Consider the following 13507-nt stretch of genomic DNA (forward strand, 5'->3'; position numbering starts at 1 on the left):
GTGTACATTCACGGTGAGTAAATATAAGTTTGTTCACCATGTGGGACCAATTTAACCTACACTGCCATATCAATAGCTGACCAACACTTGCAAAACCAAATCAATATCTGGCATTTGTTGAAGCTGTTGTGACAGCAGTTGGTTTATCTGCTGGGAGAGCTAAGGTCATGGGTACGACATGTGAATGCGACTGGTATTCTTTCAGCACCATTTATAACAATTATTATAACAATAAAATGTATTTGACTTTATATTGTCGTCTAAATGCCAGTGACATAAGCACCACAATATGTGAGGTGAGTGTTCGACTGTGATTATAATCATGACGGTCATCATCACAACAATAACCGTCATCATCGTCATCACAAAAATAGTGCCACTATCACAGGCCTTGGCATTGGAAAGATTAGTATAATCACGACACAAGTATTACCATAACATACATCGTCATCACAAGTATTAGCATTGCCAAAGCCAGTATAACAAACATTACCAAAGCTGTAAGTCACAACAAATATCACTTTCACAATTTCAATCACCATTGTCACTTACTGAAAATACCCAAATGACGTCAACAGGGATGCAAATGTTATGGGTGGAAGATCGGTTATCATTACTGACATCGTCCACCTACGATCAACCAGTTCCATTATAATAGATAACTATAATAATCTTGTCACAGACGTCATCGTAATGTCCGCTGTCGTCATCACTTTTACCTTATACACTCATAATATCATAATAATCATCTCCTTTTACGACAATCGTTATAGTCGGAATGATAATCTTCAAACATACTGTGACGGTAACGACATGACTGAGGAAACATTGTATGACCTTCTGACGAGGCGCCAATGCAATACTCATTTTTCAAAACTTCGAAAACCCATATGTTATTTGTAATCATCTGTGTGCAAAGGACGTATCCTAATATATCTAAATTATCTGCTGAATATGGGCACATCAGTTATAGCGTCACGACGGCTCCTATTCTCTTACCTGGGATCTGCTCGTAACCGCAAATAGTGACGTGAAGATTTATAAAGCTACAGATTAGGTCTACACATCTTCATTAGAATATATACATGTCACGAGATCCGATGACAATCTCATCTCAACCGCATTGTTGTGGACGAAAATACTTTCAGAAATGTTTCTAAACACGGAATAAAAAGACTTTTCATCGCATACTAACTATACAACACATGCTGAAATGAAAATAGGATTATGCATTTCTGAAATCGGAAGTGTTTCAAAACATTCTCCACTCACGTTGCTCCAAAAGGTCTAAACATCAACGTCGAACAATGAGCGACACCTGAATGTAGCATTGTAATCAGTTCCGCTGTGACTTTAACAAAGGTGACAAACTCCAGACCAGCTATCTGAGGAATGTAAGTTTTGTATAAACTGTCCTTTACTCACCTCGTTTTAAAAAACAACATCGCAGATTGTAAGTTCTCAAACGGCTTTATCACAACAGGACTGAGTGACTGCAGTTAACACTATGCCTGCTTGGCCTAGTCGTGGCGTAGGTAATTCGTTGGAATATGTAATGACCTCTCGTATGGCCAGTTGTTACACAATGGCGTCACAGATGACTGGTTGCCTGACCAGAGGTGTTAAATGCTTCAGTTACCACTGACCGCGAGCTTGTCTCTTTACGGTCACTTGCTTTCCGATGTTAATTGGATGAAGGCGTCGACCGATGGTGCGGTGTGAACAGTAGGTGATTAGCGGAGGGGAGGTTGCTTGATTGCTGCGACGTAACTGTTGTATACAATTCATTGACTGACACAGACGTTTCAGGTAACAGACGACAGTGACAGACGACAGTGACAGTCCACGCTCACATGTCGTCTGCTTGTTTTGTCTACCCCAAGCACGCGTGTCGTCTGCACTGACTGCCACACGTCTGGTGACCGTATTTGATTGAATTATGAAGTACAAAAATAATATTCAAGCCTTTTCTACATATGCCGCATTGGTTAATTAATGTTAATTAATGTACCATATTCTTGCAGATTATATAATTGAATCTATTTCGCTATTTTTATTTATTAACTTCCACAAATGTTTTGTTTTTATTTGTTGTTTAACGCCGGACCCAGCACTATTCAAGTTCTATGACGGCGGTCTGTAAACAATCGAGTCTGGATTAGACAATCCAGTGATTGACATCGTGAGCATCGATCAACGCAGTTGGGATACGATGACATGCATCAACCCAGTCAGCGAGTCTGACCACCAGATACCGTTAGTCGCCTCTTACGACAAGAATAGTCGCCTTTTACGGCAAGCATGGGTTGCTGAAGACCTATTCTTCCCCGAGACTTCAAGGGTCACATGCACAAATAATGAATACGAACGTTGTGATTTTACTAAAGGTTAATGATATTGATGCAATGGTTGTAGGCCGAAATCATATGATAGACTGCTTTCAAACATTACATTACTCACGGTGGCCAACAATGATAATAATTAGTCAAAACTAGTGCAGGAAACAATATCGTTGGGTCAGATTTATCATATATGTTTATAAGATAGTGCTAAATATATTATATTTCCAAATGCGTGTCATGTATTTTTGGTGAACCCTAACGGCAGACAGTTCATCGAACCTTTCCATTTAACCAAACAGGCGTAATTTCACTGCACAAACAATCTTTTCGAAAGAAAGAGAATCTGCAATGTACTTAATGAACTATTTGGCATCAAACATTATTTGGTAGATTCTTTAAATAATAGTTTTTTATCCCATTTTAATTCATTTGATCTTCTCAAACAACAAGCCAACACTTTTAGTTTCAACCGAATTTGGTAATCCTTACATCGCATCCGGAACACACAAAAATAACCAATTCTAACGAAAGAAGCAGACAGACACAGCGGATTGACAGTTAAAACTGAATTAACGCAGGACGATTGTTGCAAGAGCTGATAGCAAATCGGTGTATCTGGGGGCGCCGGTATGTGAGAAATCCTGCACTTCCGTGTCTGTAAGGACATGGGGACCCGTGGATGTCATCTGCACAGCACTTACAATAATTAGTGTGTCTGGGAAGACCCGCCGGCAGAATCGTTGAAGAGATTACAAGCCTTAAGCAGAAAAGAAATAGGCTCCGTTTCCATCTCCAATCCCCTGACCAACGAATTTAAAACGTAGACAACAAAAATATTGCACAGTTGGTCGTTTTTAAACAAAGGCAAGTCACATTCCACGTGCTATATTATAACGGAATGTAGAATACACTCACAAACCAAACTAAGATATGGCCGTTCTTAGGATGAGTTACCGCTGAAAGTGCCCCGCAGTAATGCACAAGTGCAGTTAATGGTCCCACATCCTCGTGATAAAGGTGTTGGAAGAACCAGGCAACACAGGAACAATATGTAAAGCGAATTCATGGTGTTATCGCCCGTGGAATAGCAAGCATATTGGTAAAAGCGCACTCGTTCACCTACCCAACAGAATTGAACATAGAACATCTGAAAAAACCCATGTTTAGACATGGTAATGCTGATATAAGACCTCCACATATCCATTTTTAATGAAGCACCGAATTCTTTGACTATGAGACAGGTCTGCGGTTGTGTGTGAGCTACGTAGGACGTTACAGGAGGCGCCTCTGAGATTCATCCAGGAACACGTTTCCCCCCGCAGAGTGCCTCCCCTCATCACCTGTCAGTATCTCCCATATATAGCATCAGTCACCAGAAGCTGGGGATTACGGATTATTAGATTAGAGTGTGATTGGTGTTTACAATCAATCATGAGCACCAAGAGACTTGTAATTATGCTTCCTGGATGCGAAGTGATAAAAATTAGAGTTGACACTCTCGACATCAATTTTACACGAGGCCGAGTATTACATTTTAAACACATTTAGTGTCCTTTTAGTTGAATTCAAGTAACTATCTTGGGATATATTGACAAAGTATTGAGAAAAAACTCAAAAGAAAAAATATATTGTAAATTATTGTTTGTACAGAATAAAGAGTGAATGTAATATATTCCGCATCAAGACATATATAAGCTATTTCGCAGAGGCCTGTTACAATCGAGTTTGACCAGGCAACTGACTGACAGCATGAGCAACGACCTCCCCAGTTGATGCACATTGACACACATTCAGTCAGATCACATATTGATGCACATTGACACACATTTAGTCAGATCACACATTGGGGCACATTGACACACATGTCATACAGACCCTGAAACAAAACATATCCACTACCACCCGTGCAAGTCTGTAAAAGTCGACAACTCTCGATAACTGCAGCTTCTTTTTATTTCATCCTATTAAGATAATATAACAACCGTTTTAGTCAAATAATTTCATTTCAGAGACGAATACAATAAGGATTGCGTGGGGGGGACTTGACCTAGAAATTACAATGGGTGGAGTTTTCTGAAGACAATAGTTATAAGCTTTCAACTAAAACATTATCCCATTAAGTTTTAAATGTTTTTTACACTTGTATTTGACAAGAAAAGGTAAGTTGTTGCCAAAACGTCCTATCGACATGGCGTCAGCAGTTACAAACGTTTGACGTCATTGTTTCAAGGAAAAACAGTAGCGATTCTGTACTTATCTAAATAAAACTCTCTAGATACGCTTCATGGAAACTTGTTATTGGAAGGAGCCCTTATCCAGGCTAGTTAGAGACCCAGATAAACATATTTAGTAATCAAGAGGCACGGGTATCAATGATGTACCAAAAACGGCCAGGATTTTACCATTCATTTTCACACCATAAAACATTCCCTATTACCTCTACATGTATGAATTTGAATCAAGAATTGACATTCAGTTGTGTCAGTACATCTAAAGTATGAACCTTCACAGAGCGAGGGTCAAACTGTATGAACGGCGGTCGGTTATAACTACTTAAGTGTCAGTCAATGTTACGGCGCGTCGTAATACATTTACATCAAGTGCAGGACGTCAAAATGGCCGAGACGATAATCGTGACGGGAGAGATTTCCGAAGTTGTTAATGAACCTGTCACATGTGACGATTGTTAATGTAAGTCATCATTGACCAATTGGCAAATCATTGAAAGGTGATTATAAAGGCGCGTCAAACAGATTCTGAGGTAAATTCATAGATTGCTGTAGATTGTCACTGTCAGTCTAGGCAAGGATCGAGTCAATAGTTTGGATGTGCATTTCTTCGTGTCGTTCACTGGGATGAGTCGTAGCGAGGATACATGTAAACGGGCATGCAGTCACACTCTCTTACGTTTCACATTGAGGGTATGCTAAATACTGCGGGTATTTGAGGGTCTAAATGATCAAAAACGACGCTTCTGTATTTATTAGTGCTGAGGAATTCACAGAGTTTCCCCAAGAATGTGGAAGCGGTTCGTCAGTGGTTACGTCATTTCAAGAATACACTCTTGCCAAAATGTGCTTTTCATACGCTATTGAACTTCAGTTTCGTGGTCATGTGACCGACTTCTCGTCCAATGGAAAATACGTATATCGTTTAAAGGTCACATTAAGAAATTATACGATAATCACAAAGTATCGCGATTCATCGATTATTCAATGAATCGCTACATTCCTAGCAATATACTTATCTCCTGTGGCGGCAACATTAAAGATTCGTTTAACTGAGTTGCAGTAAGAAATCCCTTTTTTATCCACTGTCTAGCCCCTCATGCAAAAGCGTGTTTCTATGGTGTTGATATTCCCTATGATAAATGGTTGTAGGTGCTTACAGCGGGCTACATACTTTCAAGAACTGTGTATGTGCTGATGGATTTCACGGCATTTCCACCCCATGGGTCCACTAGGATGAATATATTCAAGACGAAACTGACACATCCCTTATTTGGCGGGTCAGACATATGCGATCATGGAGATAGGCGTCTCTAGAGACAGATGTCCATTTCGCTGGTTAATTTCAGTGGATCTGAAATAAACATTTATATACGGACTTTCACGACTGTACTCTCCCAGGGAATCTTACTCGGTGACCGACATAGGACGTTATGCTGTTTATCTTAAATAAATATTAAACTACATCGATTGTAATCTCTTCCAAAACTTTTCTGACGCCGTTTGTTGATTTCAACGTGGTAGCCTGGTAATTGACATTTGATGAGAGGTGTTAATTTTATCGCATGATGTGTCTATTATGATCACCCCAGGGCTGCACTGTTGACCGGTTTCCCGACCCTCATGTTCTGACTGTCAAGTTAAGCTATCGTGAACCTATGACACATTGCCCTATAGTTCTGCCGTGTTTATTTGTTCGCAAAAAACATAATAAACTAACCTGTTGAATAACCTGTACGCAATATTTTTAGTTTAGATACATATATACACCAGATTAAAAATAAAACAAAACAACTTAATAATTCTATGGAGGTGTTAAATGCAAGCCATGTAGAAGATCAGACTGGGTGATGGGGAGCATGTTGTCTTCCATCACAGACAAATAATGCCGGAATGTGTGTTGACACTTGTGCGAACAAAATATCCAAATAGGATAAATGAGCCATATATGGGACACAAGTGGTGGTGAACTGACTTTGTTATTTTTCATATATGAACATTTATATTCTTTCTAAAACTGCAATTAATTTCTTTAGGGAAAATTAAAATTTTGTAAAGCATAAAACAGTAAAGAAGTAAAGAAACTCTTGGCATCATGTAGCTAACTATGGCAATACAGTATCCTTATCAGACAAGTGATTGTGTTTTGTTTACATAAAGTGTGTAATTGCCCCCTACGAGGTCAAATGTGTGACTTGTGCTGTGTCTCAAAGATGACAGGCCTTCCGTTCCCTCCTGGAGGAAAAAGTGGCGGTTTAACATGTGACAACCAGTTACACACAATATTAGTCAAACAGGTGTCGATTTCATACTTGAGACTTCCATGTAATATACATCGCTATTTTATAGTCCATAACGAACTCATATTATTATTTACAACATATGTATTGATCTGTCCGAATGTCCTGCTGGTGTGGGCCGTATCTCATGTGGTCAGCCTACTTCCTTTACTATTCCCGTATATAGCCGTAGTAATCAATATCAGGTATCAATCAAACCGCCTTGTCCATTTCACCGGCTAACTACACGTAACTGACGTGACGACGCTCGCGATGACAGCAATTTACAACTCAATTACGACATCATTTGCGTGTTAACCAGAGTGTCAACAATTTACATCACCATTTACATTTTCGTAACTACGCTTAGACAACTCACCTGTTAATATCACCTGTATTTTTTGTTACAGGTGCGGTTTTGCCGCTGCATTGCGCTGGTATCGATTCGAAATCAGGGTTGTGACGTTGACATTTGTGATGAGGAATCCTGGGAAATGGGAAACTGGCCGGGACCGGAAGATAGTGTCTGGAAAATTGATGAGAATATCGAATGCAGACATCATCATTTAATGGGGGTCTGATATGTTATATAATGTGTCAATACGCGTATACAAAGCAAGAATAAATGTACAAAAAAAATCTATAGTTCGATGAACCATAGACACCAAAATATCAGAAAAACATGCGCACACGAACGCCTTGACTTACATCAATGAAAATATTTCAAGATATATTTTGTTTTAATTGTCTTTTAATGAATAATCGAAAGGAGCCCAGAGAATCGGTTCATTTTCAAACTGAAGAAATCTAGAAATGCCAAAGACAAATTTGGGAGGTTTTGCTTCAGAGACTGAAAACGCTCAAATTTCTACGGTGTTGAACGAAACATGTTCAAATAGGATGCACGATTTTTGACACCAATACATGTATATTGAAAGTGAACATGCTATTGAGTTTCTTATAGTTTAAATTTTTTTAGGACGTCATATTTAACATCTGCCAGATATTGTACATCTGTATCTGTGATCACTGGGTGTTTTTAGGTGCAGAACTCAATTGAATATTGGAAGAAGCAACATTGGAATTACATGGTGAAATAGCCCCCTTAATTGATAAATGTCATCAAGAAAATACAATTATTCTTGCAGGTTGTCTTTTGTTTACATGCATCTAAACTGGTCTGATTGCTTGATCAGTTAGTAAAAGAAATTTTCGAAGAAGGCTGATTTGTCTATAACGTTAAATGTTGAAAAATTCGATTACAGCAAACAGGATTTCTTACGTTTAACTACACAATTACATTTTCGCGAATAAACTCCAAAGGATACTCCTCGATTAAACAAGGAAGAGAATGATATTAGCTTCAAGCTTGCCCATTGCAAAGAGAGAGAGAGAGAGAGAGAGAGAGAGAGAGAGAGAGAGAGAGAGAGAGAGAGAGAGAGAGAGAGAGAGAGAGAGAGAGAGAGTTTCCTCAAATATGCCAAACACACGTGGCTGCCATGTTATAAAGCTAGGCTAAGGGCTGACTTCGTGGTACGGTTCTACACAACGAGGGTCAGACCGCTGCTTATTATGATGTGCTCTCTCATGATAGTCATATTATTCTATTATATAATTATTCACATGGTCTTTTATTTCACTTTATTATTTCACCCCATGGAAGGCATGGGGTATCGGTATTAGTTATTCCCCAGGCTTGACGTCTCAGGACCCTGGTTACGATAGATCCCCAGCACCCCATTGCCGTCGTGAGAGCATACTTGATCAGGATCTGTGACTGGTTTGCGTGATACCATGCCCCGTGTGGCTGCTTGTACTCGTGCGGGCTTATGCCGGTTTTATATTGCTAGTCCAGTGAGAAACTATGCCACATTGATACCCCACCAGACACATTGAACTGACTCTGAGCCGACCAGTCCTTGTTTATGCCTTAATGTGAAGCACCAGACAGGGTAACAAAAAGTACCATGTTTTTAACGTCTTTTGGTTCAGGATGAATACCAGCACGGTACTTAGTGTTCAGTTCACATGTGGGTATTATACTATTATCTCGATTCCTGGTTAAATAGGTGTCCATCATTCAATAGCTATCTTTAACTATTGACCTTCCGCTGCCCCGGCAGAGGCACCGTGTGATCAACGACCACAACAACATTAATAATACTAATGAAGACGATGATGATGATGATGACGATGATGCATTTGCATGGCGCCTAATACCAAACCAGTGATGCTCTGTGGCGCTGTAACATATATATGTTGTGACACGGGAATAAGAAAGATAGTTGAAATGTGAATGTCTCTAGAAAATGAGGAGTTGTTAACTCTTCTTTGATTTCTCTACGGGTAGCTACTGATCTGAGTAGTGTTCCACAGAACAGGTGCTCCCATGGCTGTCTTCAGTGGTACTTCACTGTTCTCATCTCAAGGAATCTTTCTGGTTGGTAAAGGCTAATGACATTCTTAAGATATTGTAGAAAATGGCTGAAATATTGCCGACAGTCACGTAAAATTCACTTATTTACAAAACCCCGTAAAAAAGTTAGAGAGTGATTTATTAAATAGCCGTATTTGTTTCCGAAAATCCATATATTGAAATCAAACTTCGCGCTGAGCTTCTGGTATTGGAAGTTTTTCTCAAGTTTGAAATGAATCTATGATGTAGTTTTCAAATTATAGGTCGCACACTGAAGATGTCCTTAGAACTAAGGACGGACAAACGGAATTTCAGATAGTGATTTGTTGAACACCACTTTCAAAATTATTTTAGTCACGTCATGATGTATATTTGTAATAAATAAATGTAAAGCGGGCGGTTTGAGAAAAGGTTTGTCTTTAGGCAACAAACAAAACACGATTCACCTCAAGATCGACCCCTGATAGAATTACTGAAATCGACATGAAACAACAGACACACACAGCACGGTACATCACGACCCCTGGCCCAACGCGACCATTAACGACATGAAACTTCTATACGTGGAAAACTCGTTCACCCAGATCGTAGGGTGAGATAGAAACATGCTTGTTCTTAAGAAACATGCCATTATCTTAAGCCATTAGTCATAGATGGAGATGGTTGATTGTTTATGTAGGTTTATGAGTTGTTTACCATTAACCGATTGTCACGTGACCGCGCGACATTCTTGCACGCACAAAACATGTGTCGTTCGTGTGTGATATGAAATTGACAATGATGTAGATTTCGTTTCGCCAAGCATAGTATGAATGTCTCCATTGCTTGACACTATGTCAATTTCACGAATTATATTTGTGTATATAAACAATGTCAAAAGAAAGTAGACGTTTGAAAATGTATCTGACCCGAAATACGTCATCATCGAATAATCATTTCTTGTTTGTTTATAGCTGGAATATTGCTGAGTGCGCCGTTAAACAACAAATAAACGAATAAACATTACATCACGAACAATGACAAAACTCACACCATTACAGGGACATAAAATTATTCTGCATGTAATGTATTGCAAACTCTTTGATTGGCATTCTTGGTGAGTAAATAAGAAAAGATGCAACTTTAATGCAGCGACGTTTCGGTGAGTGAGTGAGTGAGTGACTGACTGAATATGGTTTTAAACCGCTTTTAGCAATATTACAGCAATATCACGGCGGTGGACACCAGAAATGGGCTTCACACATTGTACCCATGTCGGGAATCGAACCAGGGTCTTCGGCGTGACGAGCGAACGCTTTAACCACTAGGCTACCCGACCGCGTCTCTCCAGCCTGATAACGTTGTAATAAACAACATTGAAACGTCGCTTATGTTATAAACCAGACGTTGTGATCCATAAAGTTGTACTTTTTCTGGAAAAAATTTTTTCTTAAAAAAACCATAAGTATTGCTCTTCATGATTTTGCTGTTTGTATAACAGTGGCATGTATTATTATTATTATTATTATTATTATTATTCACGAGACATTTAAAAATAACGTCAACAGGGATTAACTGTCCGCCGTGAGGATTGAATCACAGTCATCCTGTTTCTAACTTAAAAGTGTTACAAACGGAACAACTTTACCACTTCAATTGGAATCAACACACATGACAACTCGCAAAAAGGTTTCAAGGTGTTTAAAACCGTTCATATCTTACCACCAAGCTGCGGAATGATATACACTTCACGCAACGCGTGCCGGGAAGTGAACGTGTTCCTCGAGACCAAGACGCCACATGCGTCATTTGTGTGAGTGAATCCGAAATCATTTTTCTTTAGCAGAAGTGTATACTAATCTGGACAAGTAATAACTTCCTCTACTTAATGGCTGTTTGTATTCACGACTAACACCAGATCTCGGGAAGGCTCTTTGTCTTCTGCAATTCTGGACAAATTCAGGTCGTGAATATCTTCTCTCCGATTTTTTACAAAACGTTTTGTTGTATTGTTTTGTTTGTTATTTGAGACAACGAGTCACTTCACCTATCCCCATGCATATGAAGATCTAGACTTACACTTTTCCAGGTGAACAGTCCGGGGTGAGTAAGTGAGTTGGTTTTACGCCGCTTCAGTAACATTCAAGCGAAATCACGTCAGGTAAATTATACTAACGCATTGTACCCATGCATCATGCGGAGAATAGAACCCGGGTCTTCAGCGTAACCACCAAACGCTTTAACCACTAGGCTACCCCCACCCCTAAATCACTTTGCTCCCCTGGTCCACCCGTATCGTCTCTCTCATTATGTGGGGGGCGGTCGGGTAGCCTAGTGGTTAAAGCGTTCGCTCGTCACACTGAAGACCCGGGTTCGATTCCCGACATGGGTACATTGTGTGAAGCCCATTTCTGGTGTCCCCCGCCGTGATGTTGCTGTAATATTGCTACAAGCGTCGTAAAACCATACTCACTCACTCACTCACTCTCATTTTGTGAGGGTGAGATGCGTACGTGGAAGTATATAAATAGAGTGTATGTGTCCCGTCAACAACATGTTTATCTCACCGAGTGACCTTACAACGTTGATGTTATCACTGTAGACACAACCACGAGTGAATAAATCAGCATTTACAGGCCACGCCACGAAAAGACAAATATTTATTAACCATGTTTTTTCTCGCTGTTCTTTATGATCTGACTAAGAAGACAATAGTACCTCTGGGGTTGACAGTGTGAGTGAGTGAGTTGGGTTTAACGCCGCTTTTGACAGTATTCCAGTTATGTCGCGTCGGTAAAACCCACGAGCACGGCTATGGCGCTTACAACCTAGAAACATAGTCGGGGCGAACCGGGATTCGAACCCACAATCATAGGTTTCTGGCTTGCCCAAGGGACGCAACTGTTCACAGAGAATCGCGGCGCCTTAGGCGTCTGGGCTACCCGTGCCCCCCTGGGGTTGACGGAAAGTAGCAGTGACATTAAGTGTTATTTCACTCGAATGACATTTTGACTTATATTTTCAGATAAATGATACCAGTTAAAGCGGTAAAAGTAAAGCTCTTAAGAAATCAATTACATGTACATGTAACAACTAAATTGGACAAAAGAAGTATACACCCATGTTTGATAGTGGCTTCAAATAAAACAAGAACGGTTGACGTATTTCATACGAGTATCATAATTGTTTTGGACCTTACGTTTGCAGTGTTTCAGCCTAGTATTAGTTTGATAACGTTTGCAATGTTTTTGTCAAATTTAAAAGGGTATACTTTCTTTTGCCTGGCAGTGTACCTTTAATAGTGTTGCATACCATACATGTCATGCTATAGACGTTGGCATATCCGAATTCAATGCTCATACTAACATTACATCCTAACAGCTCATCACGATTCGAGAAGGTATGGGCATCCAATCCCTGTCCGCTGAATACACTCGCTATACATTACAGGTATGACATGACATAGTCTAGTCATACACACTGGGAACAGCATTCCTTGCCCAAAATAAACAAGATTTTTGAAACCAATCACGCATTTGTAATTGTGAACAATCCTATTTGGTTTTAAAGGGTTCCTAGTCTAGGAACACCCAGAAACCCTTGCAAGTTGATTCAAGTTTGTCAAACACTTATTTCTGCTACGCCACATCTGTTGACAAAGTAATTGCAGTTTTCTGACCATATTTTTAGTTTGATACATTCCAATATATCCTCATTGGCTACTTCAAACACTATCGTATGATGAGGTGGGGTGAAAAGGGGTTTAACGTCGCGTTCAAGGTTATTGCACTTACATAGCGTGTGTACGAGAGAGTGTATGTCTGTCTGTCTGTCTGTATTTATGCATGTATGTATCCGTTATTTCGTTATGTGTTCGTTATATCAATCAATTTTATATGATAATATTTACAGCAAATGGCCGGGACCAAACGAACAGTTCGTCATATCCGACAGTTCGTTATAAGCGTGTTCGTTATAAACGTAGTTTACTGTATGTGTATGTGTGTCTTAGGCCGAACCCCGGTTTTACAGTTCTCCCCTACTGACATACCAGGCCACAGTTTAACATGGATACCCCACTCAGACACAGTATACTGACTTCGAGCCCACCAGTCCTAGTTTTATCCCATAAATGCCGAGCGCCAGGCATGGTAACAAGAAGTCCCATGATTTAACGTTTTTCGGTATGACACGACCGGAACATAATAAAAACAACTCAGGGATAAAGGCCAGCAAAAAGGTTTCCGTTGATAACATTTGACG

General features: G+C 39.8%; 1 protein-coding gene across 3 annotated transcripts in view; it reads right to left on the bottom strand.

Moving 5' to 3' along the window:
* Positions 1–13507, bottom strand: part of LOC139476861 (uncharacterized) — a 46835-nt gene that overhangs the window by 26229 nt on the left and 7099 nt on the right. The window contains exon 2 of one of the 3 annotated variants that reach the window (XM_071259449.1): positions 7229–7375. The exons of 1 other annotated variant lie outside the window; for it this stretch is intronic. Coding sequence is in view for 1 of the 2 variants with exons in the window: in XM_071259448.1 (XP_071115549.1) it covers positions 1426–1445 (20 nt within the window). In the remaining variant the exon portion in view is untranslated. Of the gene's footprint in view, positions 1–1425; positions 1476–7228; positions 7376–13507 lie in introns of those variants that run through there. One more of the 3 variants, XM_071259448.1, reaches the window with a different exon arrangement.

This window comes from Haliotis cracherodii, unplaced genomic scaffold (genome assembly GCF_022045235.1).
Source record: "Haliotis cracherodii isolate W230 unplaced genomic scaffold, xgHalCrac1.p SCAF_1, whole genome shotgun sequence".
Taxonomy (NCBI): domain Eukaryota; kingdom Metazoa; phylum Mollusca; class Gastropoda; order Lepetellida; family Haliotidae; genus Haliotis; species Haliotis cracherodii.